At 34.9% G+C, this 15,309-nt stretch overlaps 1 protein-coding gene across 6 annotated transcripts in view; it reads right to left on the minus strand.

Moving 5' to 3' along the window:
* Positions 1-14,694, minus strand: part of herc4 (HECT and RLD domain containing E3 ubiquitin protein ligase 4) — a 65,945-nt gene extending 51,251 nt beyond the window's left edge. For 2 of the 6 annotated variants that reach the window (XM_087279819.1, XM_087279816.1), the window contains exons 1-6: positions 14,530-14,694; positions 8,640-8,913; positions 5,985-6,131; positions 745-904; positions 404-480; positions 93-314 (exon numbers count right to left, since the gene is read on the minus strand). Coding sequence is in view for 3 of the 6 variants with exons in the window: in XM_087279814.1 (XP_087135940.1) it covers positions 93-314; positions 404-480; positions 745-904; positions 8,640-8,865 (685 nt within the window). In the remaining 3 variants the exon portion in view is untranslated. Of the gene's footprint in view, positions 1-92; positions 315-403; positions 481-744; positions 905-5,984; positions 6,132-8,639; positions 8,914-11,487; positions 11,629-14,529 lie in introns of all 6 variants that reach the window. The other 4 variants (XM_087279815.1, XM_087279813.1, XM_087279818.1 and 1 more) reach the window with 3 other exon arrangements.
* Positions 14,695-15,309: the final 615 nt, after the last annotated feature.

Consider the following 15,309-nt stretch of genomic DNA (forward strand, 5'->3'; position numbering starts at 1 on the left):
CCCAGGAAAAAAACATGACGTGTTCAATACTTATTTCCCCTGCTGTAAGTAAAGGTGACTCGAGCAGAGAAAACTGAAGGTGTTTGTTTTACCATCATTGTCTCCGAGGCCCAGCTGGCCGAACTTGTTCCGCCCCCATCCGAAAATGGCCCCAGAGAGCGTGAGGCCAAAGCTGTGAGCTCCACCGGCGGAAATCTGCCCGAACGGGATGCCCTGCAGAGACTGGATGACCTGTGGAGAGCAGACACAGGCTCCCTGCTGCCCCAGACCCAGCTGACCATACTTATTCTGGCCCCAGGAGAATATCTCGCCTCCTGGAGGAATACATCATTTCAGATAATTAGGGTAAAGAAGGCAGTTTTAGATGCAGGAATCTGGTTTAGGATTATGTTTAGCAGCACACCTCGGGCTAAAGCAAGGGAATGCCAGTATCCACAGGCCACCTGGGTAATGTGAACCTCTGACAAGCTCTTGACAGTTCTGGAAGCGGAGAGAAAATAATAAGAGCAGATCATGAATTGTGAGCAGTGTATAGTATTCACAGTGTTTTTTGGTACAGAACCCAATTATAGAGGGATACATACTGTAGTCAGGGCTCCAACTGATTTGGCAATTCATATATAGAGCAAATAGATCCAATCTTAATATTTGACTGCTGATTATTCGTTTCTCACATGTTTTGCTTTCCTCCATTTATTTTCATCTATTAATTTTTGTTTATTTTATGCTTGATTTGATCTTTACCTGGGCACACGCAGACAGTCTTCTACAATGGAAAGTCCGAGCTGTCCATCTGATCCCAAACCCCACGCAAACACTTGTCCTTTATCATTCAGAGCAAGAGTATGAGCTTCTCCACACGACACCGCCACAATGTTCTGCGCATCCAGAGACACCACCTGCTCTGGAGACGAGATGGAAACATAGAGGATTACATGAAATAAAGGCAATATATTGTTCATTTTAATGAAAATGCTTCCTAAGTGCTGTTTAAAAGAGAGATTTGTTTTTAAACATAAGGGACCTATCATATACCCGGCGCAATAAGGTAGAGATCTGCGCTGGACTAAATTTTGAATCCCAGTCCCGCCCGCACCCGCCAGGTTTTAGCCCGAACCCGACCACTCCCGCTTATATTCAGCATTTGATGCCCCGCTGCCTGCCCCGCCCCGTTTTCTACCCGCCGCGCCTGATCCTGGTAAAGAGCAGGGATGAGAACAAAACCGAAAACCACTATATAGAGTCCAGACAGCCTATAACAAGCTGTCTGTATAAACACACACATACACAGAGAGACAAAGCTCTTTCTCTCTCATTTCAATTCAATTCAACTGTTTATTGTCATGTGCACAGTAAGGAAAACACGTCTCCCTGTACAATGAGATTCTTACTTTGCCGTCCACAGTGAAGTCATACACACAACATACACATCATACACAACATACACATAAATACACAGAAGTGACCGAAGATTGAATGTAAAATATAAGTATATAAAATATCTATGAAAGTAAACAATATGTAAACCTGATTTGAGTAATGAAACAGATGTAAACAGTGTACAGTGTTTTTTTTGTTTTTTATTGTGCTTATTATGCAAAAAGTGCTTAGTGCAATTGGATTATGTGCAAAAAAAGAATAAAGAATAAAATAGTGCAAAATGGGATGGAGTATTTGTGTGCGCACTAACATACACACACACATACAAACATAAGCACCAAGCACACACACACACAGACAAAGCTCTCTTTCTAATTTGCGTGCGCACACACACAACAACAAACAAGCTACACACAGCATCGCGCTATTTTATTTACACACATACATACGCGTGCTCGCTCGGGAGTCGGGAGCGATATTGCTAGACGGCCCGCTCATGCCCACATTAAACCAATCACTGACCGCTTCCGCAATTTATTCTGAAATTTATTTCCGTGCCGCAGAAATCAGGTTGGCCGCGGGAATGCAGACCTCTACAATAAGGCACAAGACGTGTTTGGCGCAATTTGTTGGTATTTTCAGACCAGTGCAATGGTAATTTTCACGTTTTACACCATGTTGTTTAAACAGCAAATCCATTTGCGCCACTCTGGACTTGTGTGTGTGCTGCTCTATAAATGAGGTGTGTTAAGGCGCATTGCTGGCACATTGCTATATTAAGGAACTGAAATAGACCATTGATCAACTAAAAGCTGCTGTAAAGTCCAGTAAAGCGTTTTAGTTACGCGCCTATGTGGGTTCAAACATTTGCACACTGCTGAACACACACAGGATGAACAGCAACACACAAATATCTTCACAGATGAAAACATTTAAAGGATTAAAATGATCCAGAAATGATGATTTTCTACATCAATATAAACACACTGCCTCCATGCCTTCTTCACCTCGGGGGGCTTTTTCAGTTCATTCATGACGATCTGCATCTGTATAATGTTATTATTATAATGATATATGATGTAATATGCAATATAATGTTACACCAGCAGTATTATTGATTATATGCATATTTATATTTGCTTTGATAAACACAAGTGCAGATTTGTCCACCTGTGTGGTTTTGGAGACGTCTGCATCAGCATATGGGGTATAAGAACTGAATTTAGAAATAGTTTTAAAGTAAATTGTTGGGCTTAACAAATAAAATTAAACATGTGGGCTAATAGATGTGTTCAGTGGAGTGAGTTTCCACCGTTTCCTCACTCCACCAAAGTAAAGAAGTAAAGAGTAAAAGTAGAGAAAGTAAAGAGGCTGAATGGAGGAGGCTCATTCTTTATTCTCGCGCTGCAGATGCTCTGTTTAACTGTTTTCTCACCAGTGAAGCGTTTCGTTTTTACACGCACAAATGTAAATAGCAAATGCCACATGGAGCAACACAACTGACTCTTCAAGGGAATGTGAGACGAGACTCTGATTGTTTTAATGCAGGTTATGCTTAAAACACACCCAGAACTCATTAAGAGAGTAAGCACAACCCTGTTAGACCATGCACCAGGGCACAGAGAGTATGTTTTCGTCCTTAAAATAGCAAAAAGTACATCATGCGCATATAGTCTGGCAGTGCTCAAGAATGAACAGTTTTTGGGAAATGGTGCACTCTGCCATCAATTATATTTTTGATCTTCATATTCCTAGATCATTTGAAGTACATTATCAGGCAGATACTCCTATCAAACTTATAAAGCAAGATAAATATCTATTTAAGATATTTTTGGCAACATGCAAAAAATATATAACCCGAAAATGGTATAAAAAAGAGCCAGCAACTGAACGGCTCAAAATTATAGCAGAAGTTGAGGAAATAGAAACAAATGACACATGCACTTCGATTACAATTAGAGACCTTTGATAAGAAATGGAGTAAATGGCTGGCTTTCTCCACAACGACAATATAATTATTTTTAATTGAACATTTACATAACTCCAGAGGTTAAGCATCATTGTGAAAACATGTTTGGCAGACTTTTATTATATTTTATTTTATACTTATGCATTTATTTTATTTTGATTAGGTTAATTTTATATTTTTATACATGCATGTAAATAGATATACATGTGTGGAATAGATGTTTTTGCCTGAAAGCAATTCCAGTGTTTTGCAGCAAAAATTTCAAACATAAATTCACAGAGAAATCAAATGTTAACATTATATTGAAACATCTGTTTATATTTTCCAGAATAACTGACCACAGAGTAAAGGGACCAGAAAAATATCAATCCGTAAACAAGGAAAATAAACATGCGTTATGGACGTGACAAAAAAAGTCTGTGAGTTTACAGAATACAGCATGCTTAGTAGAAATTTTGTGAATTAAACTGCACAAAAAAAAAAAAAAAAAAAAATGATGATAATCAAAAGGATAAGAGTTGGCTCTCTATATAACAAAATTGATTGGTTTTATTTTATTTAATATTTTCACATTTATGAGGAAAAAAATAGCGTTATGGATGTGACGTCTCTCCGTTATGGAAGTGATGGATGTGAAAATGCCACTTGCGTGAGTTTGGTAAATCAAATAGAATAGTTTGAAAACACTGACAGACAAAACAAAGCAGATCTCACGTAGCGTTTGTGAGAAATACTACAGTAAGTACTTTACCATCAGTATTTGATGCATTTTTTTGTGGAGTTGCAACAGTGAGTTCACGCACACACAGCGCAGACACACACACACAGCAAGACACACACGCACATACATTGCGTAGAGACGCAGGCAGACACACACACACACACACACACACACACACACACACACACACACACACACACACACACACACACACACACACACAGCACAGACAAGTAGCGCAGACACAAACGCACACACATAGCATAGAGATGCAGGCAGACACACACACGCACACAGAGAGACAGTGAGAGAGACGAGGCTGTGGTGATGAAGTGAATCTGAAGTGAACGGCTGTACTTCATTACACACGTGCACACGTTTTAAACTCACTCTTGATCACGTCTGATGATGATTGATGATCCTATCAAACTGAACAGAGCTTTTATTCCCGTTTGCTTTGCGCTCATCCCGTACTATGGAGACATGTTAATCCGCGCAGCTGTCAATCAATATTGGTGGGCGGGGGGACCACACTCCTACGTAAAGTTGCGGTCGATCTGAAAACCGCTCCAATTGGTCCACCGTTTATATGTTGTTAAATTTGAAAAAAAAAAAAAGGACTAGGTGTGTTTATATCACCCCAATATGACAGTATATACACTATACTTACACACATGTATGTCCAATCAGCTGTAAAAGTAGATTTTTCACCATAGGTGCCCTTTAAAATACTTGCTTGCCCAAAACACCCAAAAATGGTCTCCGTATTTTGGTGAAAACATTTTTTTTTCATGGCAAGGTTGACATTTGCACGGAATTGCTCCTATATATGTATGCATATTTATGTACATATGTATTATTATTTTTTGTTTGTTTTGTTCCCACTGGTTATATGTTCAGAGAAAATCTATAAAAACTAAAAAAAAGTAAAAAATAAATAAATAAATAGCCAAAAGTGGATTCGGACACGTCCTTAATGCTTTTGCACCATGTGCTTTAGACTTTGTGCCCTGACCAGGGGTGTCCAAACTCGATACTGGAGGGCTGTTGTCCTGCATAGTTTAACTCCAACTTCCGTTAACACCGTTTCTAGTATACCTAGATAGAGCTTGATTAGCTGGTTCAGGTTGTGTTTAATTGGGGTTGGAACTAAAATATACAGGACACCGGCCCTCCAGGACCGAGTTTGGACACCCCTGGCCTACACCATTAAAATAGAGCCCAATAGCTTTAATTATCAGCTATCAGAAACAAGCTGATCTTCATCACAAACTCTGCGAATGTGCAGGTTTTCCAGTATTTCATCAGTTTACTCAGTCGACAACACTCGTTTTTTACTACAGTATAGGCAGTATTTTATCAAGATGAATGCAGCTGCAGAAGTTTAAAGTGTAAAAGAATTTAGCAAATCAGTATTCATTAAAAATAAAGTGGCAGATTCGGCAACACTTTACTTGAAGAGGTCAATCTTTAAGACAATTAAAATGTGTGTTTTTTTTTTTGCTGGTAAAATGGTGCACTGGTCATTTTGACCCACAAGTCTACCCTAAGGTAATTGCAAATAATAAAAAGACATTTTTGTACAGTCTGGTTGTTTATATGCTCCATACTTGACGTTCTAGGTCAGAGGTCATGTGACAGCTAAGCAACAGACAGTTGTTGCAGTCTTTTATAACAGCGGCCAATGTCAAACTGACCGGTCATATACATTTCAGACAGAACAGATTCATTTCAGTGGATGTTGTGAAAGTCCAGCGTATTTCAGTGGCAGAATGCAAATGAAGGGTGAGGCTTGATTTTCTCCAGAAGCAAATGTTCACATATTGTGATTCATGCAATAATAACGTCAGCGAATTACTAGAAACCACCCTAGTATTAAAGTGACAGCTTACACAATTATGAACATTTACTCACAGTTTTCTCTTCCAAAAGTGGTTCCAAACCGGTTTGAGTTTCATTTTGTTGAACACAAAAGCTGGTAGCCATTGACTTCCAAGATAGTAAAAAGAAATACTATGGAAGTCCATATCTGTTTTTTTCCCCCAACATTCTTCAAATGATCTAATTTTGTGTTCAACAGAGGGAAAAAAAACACAAACAGATTGACATGAATTAATCAAATTAGTATTGTTTATTTTTTTTTAGTGCTCGGCAAAGATTAACTGCAATTAATTGCATCCAAAATAAAAGTTTGTTTTGACATAATACGTGTGTGTGTGTGTGTGTGTATTATATATATTCATCATGTATATGTGATATGCGCACACGCACACACACACACACACACACACACACACACACACACACACACTTTGTATTTACATACTTTGCACAGCGACAGGGATACCTCCTAATGGTGTTGAAAGAGTCACATACTGTATTTATAAGGTACAATTCACCCTAAAATATCATTCTGTCTTCATATAATGATGTATTGGCGGCCGCAAAATCACACATGACGTGAGCTGACCGTGAGCTGTTACTACAGAGGGCGGATGATAGACGCGCGCGTATGGCAAGCCGTTTTAGCATTTAAACCTTTGTTCTGACTATCCATAAATATATTTAGAGATATCTCAAATTATATTTTGACTAGTCATAATTATAATTCGACTAGTCAGAATGACAATTAGAGATATCTGCAATTACAATTGTACTAGTACGAAATCAGATTGGAGATATCTGCAAATATATTATGACTAGTCATATTCCTCCATTGACTTCCATTAAAAATATTCGCAGATATCTCTAAATGAGTTTTGACTAGTCACAATTGTAATTAGAGATATCTCTAAATGAATTTAATTAAATATGAATTAAATACCTGGAAATGTGGATTTTATTTGCACACAAAAAACGCAAGTGACCAAGCAAAGCCTTAAGCTCTTACTGTTAAATTCAATTGAATAGAAAGCTTATTTTTTTGCACCTTTACTTAAATTGTTCCTTAATTTTGTCTCTGTCATTTCAATAATATTTTTAAAGAAGTTTTTAAATGGTTTTATTTTCCAGAGACAGGCCTGTTTAATATATTTTCTAAAAGAAGGTTCAGTTTAACAAGTTGAAACAAAAGAAATACATAAAAAATAGTTTACTTGGTAAAATTTGCATTTCAGTTTAATTTTCAATTTTTATTCCAAATATCGTGATACATATCGAATCGTAAACATTATAACGTGATACACATCGTATCGTGAGCTGAGTGTATCGTTACACTCCTAATATATATATATATATATATATTAGGGATGCCATGGTTCTCAATATAATATTGAACCGTACGGTACGACCTCCACGGTTCAATACGCGCTTGTGAATTGCGGTTTTCTCGGTTTTGTGTTTAAATAATTTATGTGTGTTTTATATCTCCCTGAATTGACTGTGAGTGCCTGTAAGTCCATGAGCTGAGATGAGGAAACTCCTCCCCTGCGAGTAAATATCCAATCACTATGCTCTAAAGTTAGGGGGCGCTTGACCATCATTCCACACTTTAACATGGCGAGCGGCGGTGAAGTGAGGCTGAGACATCAGTACGAGAAAGCGCCGGCAAAGTGAGGCAACAGTACGAGGAAGCACCGGCGTCTTTCAAATCTGCGGTGTGAGGACATTTCGGTTTTTCCAGTAAGTATAATGCTAATAAAAGAAAAAACAGTGAACAAAAAAAATAACTGTGTGCAAGCATTGATTTACACGTAGAACCATGACTGCACATCTGCAGCGCATCACCCAGCAATATCACTGTCTGAAGCAGGACAGCAGAGAAGGTAATAAAGTCCTCCAAACAGCAACAATCCCTCGCTGAATCTTTCCAGCAAACAAACCCAACTGGTTCCGATAGACACATAAAATAACATGACGTATGCATATAATAAGATACAGTATCTGCCAAAAGCATCAGTGCGATATCAGACAGCACCCGTGAGAACAGCAGAGTTATATCGTTAACAGATTCATTCATGTCCAGCAGTGTGTGCAGGGCCGGTGAGCGCTCCGTGAATGCTTTGGTCACTCAGTTTTGTTATAAAAATCTATTTTCTTGTGATGACGGGATTTCGTTGAGACATATTTCCTCACGCTTGCATATGTATTTTTTTGCTTGTTAGTTTGATTACTGTTGATTTCAAATGCAATAAATATGTTGTATAAAACTTGTAGTAACGGTGCTTATAATTACTGGGTGCGACTAAATTTTGGCTGATGCGCCTTCGTTTTTAAAGTAAGGAGCACCAGAGCTACCAAGCAAAAAGCTTAATTTCGAGCCCTGCCTAACTTTACCCTAATTAACCTAGTGAAGCCTTTAAATGTCTTTAAGCGGTATAGAAGTGTCTTGAAGAATATCTAGTTAGATATTATTTACTGTCATCATGGCAAAGATCAAATAAATCAGTTATCAGAAATGAGTTATTAAAACTATTATGAATAGAAATGTGCTTAAAAAAATACAGAAACAGAAATTGGCTAATAATTCTGACTTCAACTGCACATTAAACCTTATTGGCATAATAATTTGATTGTATAACCCTTAAATATGACAATAAACACTTTAAATCACTTTATGTGCATCACTACCTGGTTTCTTGCGGGCTTTCTCATGCCCCAGCTGCCCCAGGTCATTGCAGCCGCAGGTGTAAACCGTCCCATCCTCTAGCAGGAAGACAGTGTGGCGTCTCCCGCAGCCCACGTCCCGCACGCGCTTACCCTCGAAAAACTCACATCTTCGGGGCTCCAGCAGCACCTCCTCATCGATACCTCCTAAACCCAGCTGCCCGAAGGAGGCGTTTCCCCAACATAACATCACGACGGGCCCGAGTGCCCGCTCTCGTCCCACAGCTTCTTCACACACCTGTCAGGTACAGAGAGGTAAACAAACAGTAATGAATAAATTACTGGAAAATGTATGAGTAAACTGAGCCATGTATTGTTTTTAATGATGATGCAATCAGTTGCATGAAAGTTTTCAAATGTAAAAAGGCACAATTCACACAATTTATTTTATTAAACCTTATATATACAGTTGACGTCAGAATTATTAGCACTCCTGTAAAATTTTAATCCTTTTGTATTTTTTTTTAATTTCTGTTTAACAGAGAGATTTTGTTCAACACATTTCTAATCATAGTTTTAATAACTCATCTCTAATAACTGATTTATTTGATCTTTTCCTTCATGACAGCACATAAAATGAGACTAGATATTTTTCAAGACACTGGTATTCAGCTTAAAGTGACATTTAAAGGCTTCACTAGGTTAATTAGGGTAAAGTTAGGGTAATTAGGCAAGTCATTGTATATCAGTGGTTTGTTCTGTAGACTATCCAAACACATTTTGCTTAAAGCGGGCTAATAATATTGACCATAAAATGGGTTTAAAATAATTAAAAACTGCTTTTATTCTAGCTACAATGAAACAAATAAGTTCTTCAAAAGAACAAATAATTATAGCAAATGCTGTGAAAAATTCCTGAATCTGTTCAACATCATTTAGGAAATATTAGATTGTTTTTCTAGATGACATGAGGGCTAATAATTTTGACTTCAACTTTCTATATATCATAAACATTTTTTTACAAAATGCCTGTGGTGCTAGGGGATATTTGTAGAGAAAAAAAAAAGGAACAAACAAAACAACAACAAAGAAAATAAATAAATAAATAAATAAATAAATAAATAACATTTGGTTGAATAAAATAACAAAACGAGACTAAAATAATTAAAACAAATTATTAAGATAAATAAACAGAACCACTGAATTCAAATAAACTAGTAATTATTAAAACAAACTGTGTGTCTGTGTGTGTGTGTGTGTGTATATATATATATATATATATATATATATATATATATATATATATATATATATATATAATGATTAAATAAGATTCGAACAAATAAATAATCAAATAATTTGCAGAAAATTATTAATTATTCAATAAATACATAAGACACAATAATAAATAAAAACACAAAAAACAACAACACAGAAAACAAATGATTAAATAAAAAAAAAAAAACATACACACAAAACAACAGAGAAAATAGTTAAATAAAAATAAAAACTAACAAATAAATTAAAAATAACACACAAAACAAAAACGTCAATAAATTATATTTGGTTTAATAAAATAACAAAATAAGATTGAAATAAATAATCATTTTATTAAGATAAATTAACATACGCAAGACTGGATTCATATAAACTAATAATTATAAAATGATACACGCATATTATATATTTAATAGTTGAAGTCAGAATTATTCGCCCCCCTTTGAATTATTTTCCCCTTTTTAAATATTTCCCAAATGATGTTTAACAGATTCAGGAAATGTTCACAGTGTGTCTGATAGTATTTTTTCTTCTGGAGAAAGTGTTATTTGTTTTATTTCAGCTTGAATAAAAGCAGTTTTTATTTATTTTTTTTTTAAGGTCAAAGTTATTAGTCCCTTTAAGTAATGTTTTTTTCAAAAGTCTACAGAACAAAGCATTGTTATACATTAACTTGCCAAATTACCCTAACCTGCCTAGTTAACCTAATTAACCTAGTTAAGCCTGTAAATGTCACTTTAAGCTGTATAGAAGTGTCTTGAGAAATATCTAGTCAAATATATACTGTCATCATGGCAAAGATAAAATAAATCAGTTATTAGAAATGAGTTATTAAAACTATTATGTTTAGAAATGTTTTAAAGGGCACCTATGGTAAAAAATCGACTTTTCAAGCTGTTTGGACAGATCTGTGTTGGTATAGTGTATAGACCGTCATACTGGGGTGATATGAACACACCCAGTCCTTTTTTTTTTTTCAATTTAACTACAAAAAAAGGGTCGGCCAATTGGAGCTGTTTTCAAATCAATCGCACCATTACGTAGGTGTGCGATCCCCCCCCCGCCCACCGAATTGATTGACAGCTGCGCGCATTAACATGTTCCGGTAGTCGCGTGTATATGTCAACAAGACCAGGCAGACATACGCAAAGCAACCGGGAATAAAAGCTCTGTTCTGTTCGCTAGGATCAGCAATCATCATCAAATGTGATTAAGAGTGAGTTTCACATGTTTAAAGTGTTTTAAAACAGAGTATGTGTGTAATTAATTACAGCGTTTTACTTCAGCTTTACTTCATCAGCACAGCCGCGTGTCAGAACAATTATAAAAGAAGACGCTTCAATCCCGGTTTGTGGAAGTTAAATTAGGTTTATTTTGTACATTAGCATAACAGATATCCACACAGTACTTGAGGTTAGCCTTAACTAAGCTAAGCGCGCTCTGTCTGTCTGCCTGCCTGTGTGTGTGTGTCATCTGCGGTGTGCGTGTGTATCTGTGTGTGTGTGTGTGTGTGTGCGCGTTAACTTTGTAACGATATTGTGTGTGACTCATCAATGCAACTTCACAATACTGATTAGTAAAGGTTAGTTCTTACTGTAATAGTTCACAAACGCTACGTGAGACCTTCTTCCTTTAAGTCTGTGTGTTGTCTGACGCAGCTGAGGGAGGAGGCATGTAGAAACAGTGGGCGGGCAGAACTCGGCTTAAAGGCACAGTACGACAAAACCACCCCCTGCTGGAAATCAGTATAAAACAGCCTCTTGTAAAAGGTATAATGAAAAATCTGATGGGTATTTTGATCTGAAACTTTATATACACATTCTAGAAACACAAAAGACTTATATTAAATCTGAAAAAAGGGGTAACCTAGGTGCCCTTTAAACAAATCTTCTCTCCATTAAACAGAAATTGGGTAAAAATAAAAAGCGGGGCTAATAATTTAGGGAGGCTAATAATTCTGACTTCAACTGTATATATATGTGTGTGTGTGTGTGTGTGTGTGTGTGTGTGTGTGTATATATTCAATAAGATTAAAAAATAAATAATCAAAAAATTGGCTTAAAATAATTAATCAATAAAATAACACAAAAAATAAATAAACCAGTTCAATATTTATTTAAACAAACAAACAAATAACACTGTTTAATAAAAAAGATAATAATAAAATAATAAAATCATAAATAAACTAAAAATTATAAAACAAATCATTAAAATAACAAATAAATACACCATAACACATACATCAGATTAAGAAATAAATTACATAAAACAACATAGTCTTGTTAAATAAAATAAAAATTAATAATCAGAAAATTTTAATAAATATGTAAATAAATAAAAACAGTTTTAATTTGTCGTACTACATGTCGTAAATTTAATAATAACACCAATACATATAATTAATAATAAAAAATTAAACATGACTATTAAGACAACATACATAAAAATATAAAGATGACAAACTAACAGAGTATTAGTTAAAACTACAAGCACATCTGTTAAACTAAAATATACTGATTATTATCACAGTTTAAACAGATGAAAATGAAAGCATGCAATAAGTCCCGCCCTACAGAGAAAACCCTCTAGAAACTTCTGTTTGCAGGAGGCGAGCATAAAAACAATTCTTGCATAACACAGATTACAGTCAACGACTAAACCTGGTTGCCACTTAAACAGGTATTAACACCTTGTAAAGATATTAGTGACTCTGTTTTTATTGCCAATAATCAAATGCAGCATTGCATCACATTAAAACCACAGACCACGTGACTGACGTGAGATTTAAATACCCTGATAAAATGACAACAGTGACGTATGGGTGGAATAATATTTAAATATATTTGTTTATAAACGGTTAAACTATAACAAACTCAAGACTAAACCTAAACAAACATAACTAAAAATCTATTTATATAAACACATAAAGTATAAAATAATAAATACAAAATAAAAACAGGCTGAAATAATGAGCTTAAAATAAAATAATTGATGACCAAATACAGTACGTAAATAAATTAAAACAGTGCCATGATGGTAATAAATAAATAGATTGAAATAATGAGCTTAAAATAAATACAACAAAGACAAAAGAAATAAATACAGTACGTACGTAAATTAAAAACAGTACAATGAAGACAATAAATAATGCAGCTAATAGCTGACAGGGAAATATTGCTAATAACTTAATATCTAATAACAACAATACAACATTTATAATTAATATTCTATTATTTTATTAAAGTAATAATAGTATAAAATAATAAATACAAAATAAAAACAGGTTGAAATAATGAGCTTAAAATAACATTATCGATGACAAAAAAAAACAAAATACAGGGTGTAAATAAATTAAAAACAGTAATATGAAGACAATAAATAATGCAGCTAATAGCTGACAGGGAAATATTGCTAATAACTTAATATCTAATAACAACAATACAACATTTATAATAAATATTCTATAATTTTATTAAAATAATATTAAGAGTATAAAATGATAAATACACAATAAAAACAGGTTGAAATAATGAGCTTAAAATAACATAACTGAGTGTAAACCAATTAAAAACAGTAATATGAAGACAATAAATAATGCAGGTAATAGCTGACAGGGAAATATTGCTAATAACTTAATATCTAATAACAACAATACAACATTTATAATTAATATTCTATTATTATTCATTCATTCATTTTCTTGGCTTAGTAACTTTATTAATCTGGGGTCGCCACAGTGGAATGAACCACCAACGTCTCCAGCACATTTTTACTCAGCGGATGCCCTTCCAGCTGCAACCCATCTCTGGGGAAACATCCACACACTCATTCACACAGATACTCATACACTACGGACAATTTAGCCTACCCAATTCACCTGTACCATGTCATTTGGACTGTAGGGGAAACCGGAGCAACCGGAGGAAACCCACACGAACGCAGGGAGAACATCCAAACTCCACACAGAAACACCAACTGAACCGAGGATAGAACCAGCGACCTTTTTGCTGTGAGGCTACAGCACTACCTACAGCGCCACTGCTTCGCCTATCCTATTATTATTCAAATAATAATAGTATAAAATAATAAATACAAAATAAAAACAGGTTGAAATAATGAGCTTAAAATAAAATAATCGATGACAAAAAAAAAACAAAAAACAAGGTGTAAATAAATTAAAAACAGTAACATGAAGACAATAAATAATGCAGCTAATATCTGACAGGGAAATATTGCTAATTACTTAATATCTAATAATAACAATACAACATTTTTAATAAATATAATGTTGTTATTAATATTAAACAAAATGTAAAACGACAAACTAGTTAACTGTAACGTTGGATTTTGCACTATAACATTAGATTGGAATGTAACGGTAATGTAACGTCAGCTTTTAACGTTACATTCGATGTAAACAAAACTACTTATTGAAATAAGTGTTTAATTCGCACACATAAATGACATTTGAGTTTTTTAAATTATTAAATTAAGCACTTTCCACTAATGTGTGCCTTAATACACCCCAACCACAAACACAAACACACACATATATCCATATATATCGGTCTTTTACTTAAACACGCCACACATTTGAGCACACACACCCATACAAATCCAGCCTGCCGTTTCTTACCTGTTGATATTTTAATGTAATGCTCTTGCGGACGCGTCCAGCAAAGACCCGGTGTTTATATTTACATGAGTGTGATTAATTGTTGCTATTAAATGTTCTGTACTGTCCTGACAGCCTAAAAGAGCGCCAGCAGCAGGACACGCGCTTTAATACACACAGCAGAACAAACGCGAAGCTGCTGTAATATTCTAGAGCATTTCTGGGGACCGGATGTGACGACTCACGCAGAGTTCCTGCAGCAAGAAGAGATACAGCTGCGGGAGACGTTGTTTTTTCTATGAAAATCCCAAGTTTTGTATTTTTAAATACAATATTATGTATTTTTAATACTTAATGCACTTTTTTTCATTCATACGGAGAGATGGCTTGAATATCCTTTGATTCTTTTGCTTGTTTCCTTTTTTTCTTGCTGATTTTGACTCGTTTCTTCTAATAAATTGACTAAAAATAGGAAAAGCGCATTTTAAAAAATGTATTACGAACATATTTAAGGATAAGGATCATTGTCGATTTATTTAATTTTCTAAAGGATGTAGTTTATTAGCTTTAATTTATGTAAACCCATTTATGCAAATTTACCATATTTTGGTTTATTTTCTTGTTATTAGTTATTTTCACTTTGTATGTTATCTTTACATTTATGAGACTTAACTGTCATATTTCCTTGTTATTGTACAAGTCTGACAAAAAAGAAATAAAAAATGAAGCTACAGAAGAAAAGGGGATACAGCTGCGGTAGGAAGCAAAATGTTAATTTTCTTTAAGAGACTACAACTGCAC

This window comes from Danio rerio, chromosome 13 (assembly GCF_052040795.2).
Source record: "Danio rerio strain M-AB ecotype USA chromosome 13, GRCz13ab, whole genome shotgun sequence".
Taxonomy (NCBI): Eukaryota; Metazoa; Chordata; class Actinopteri; order Cypriniformes; family Danionidae; genus Danio; species Danio rerio.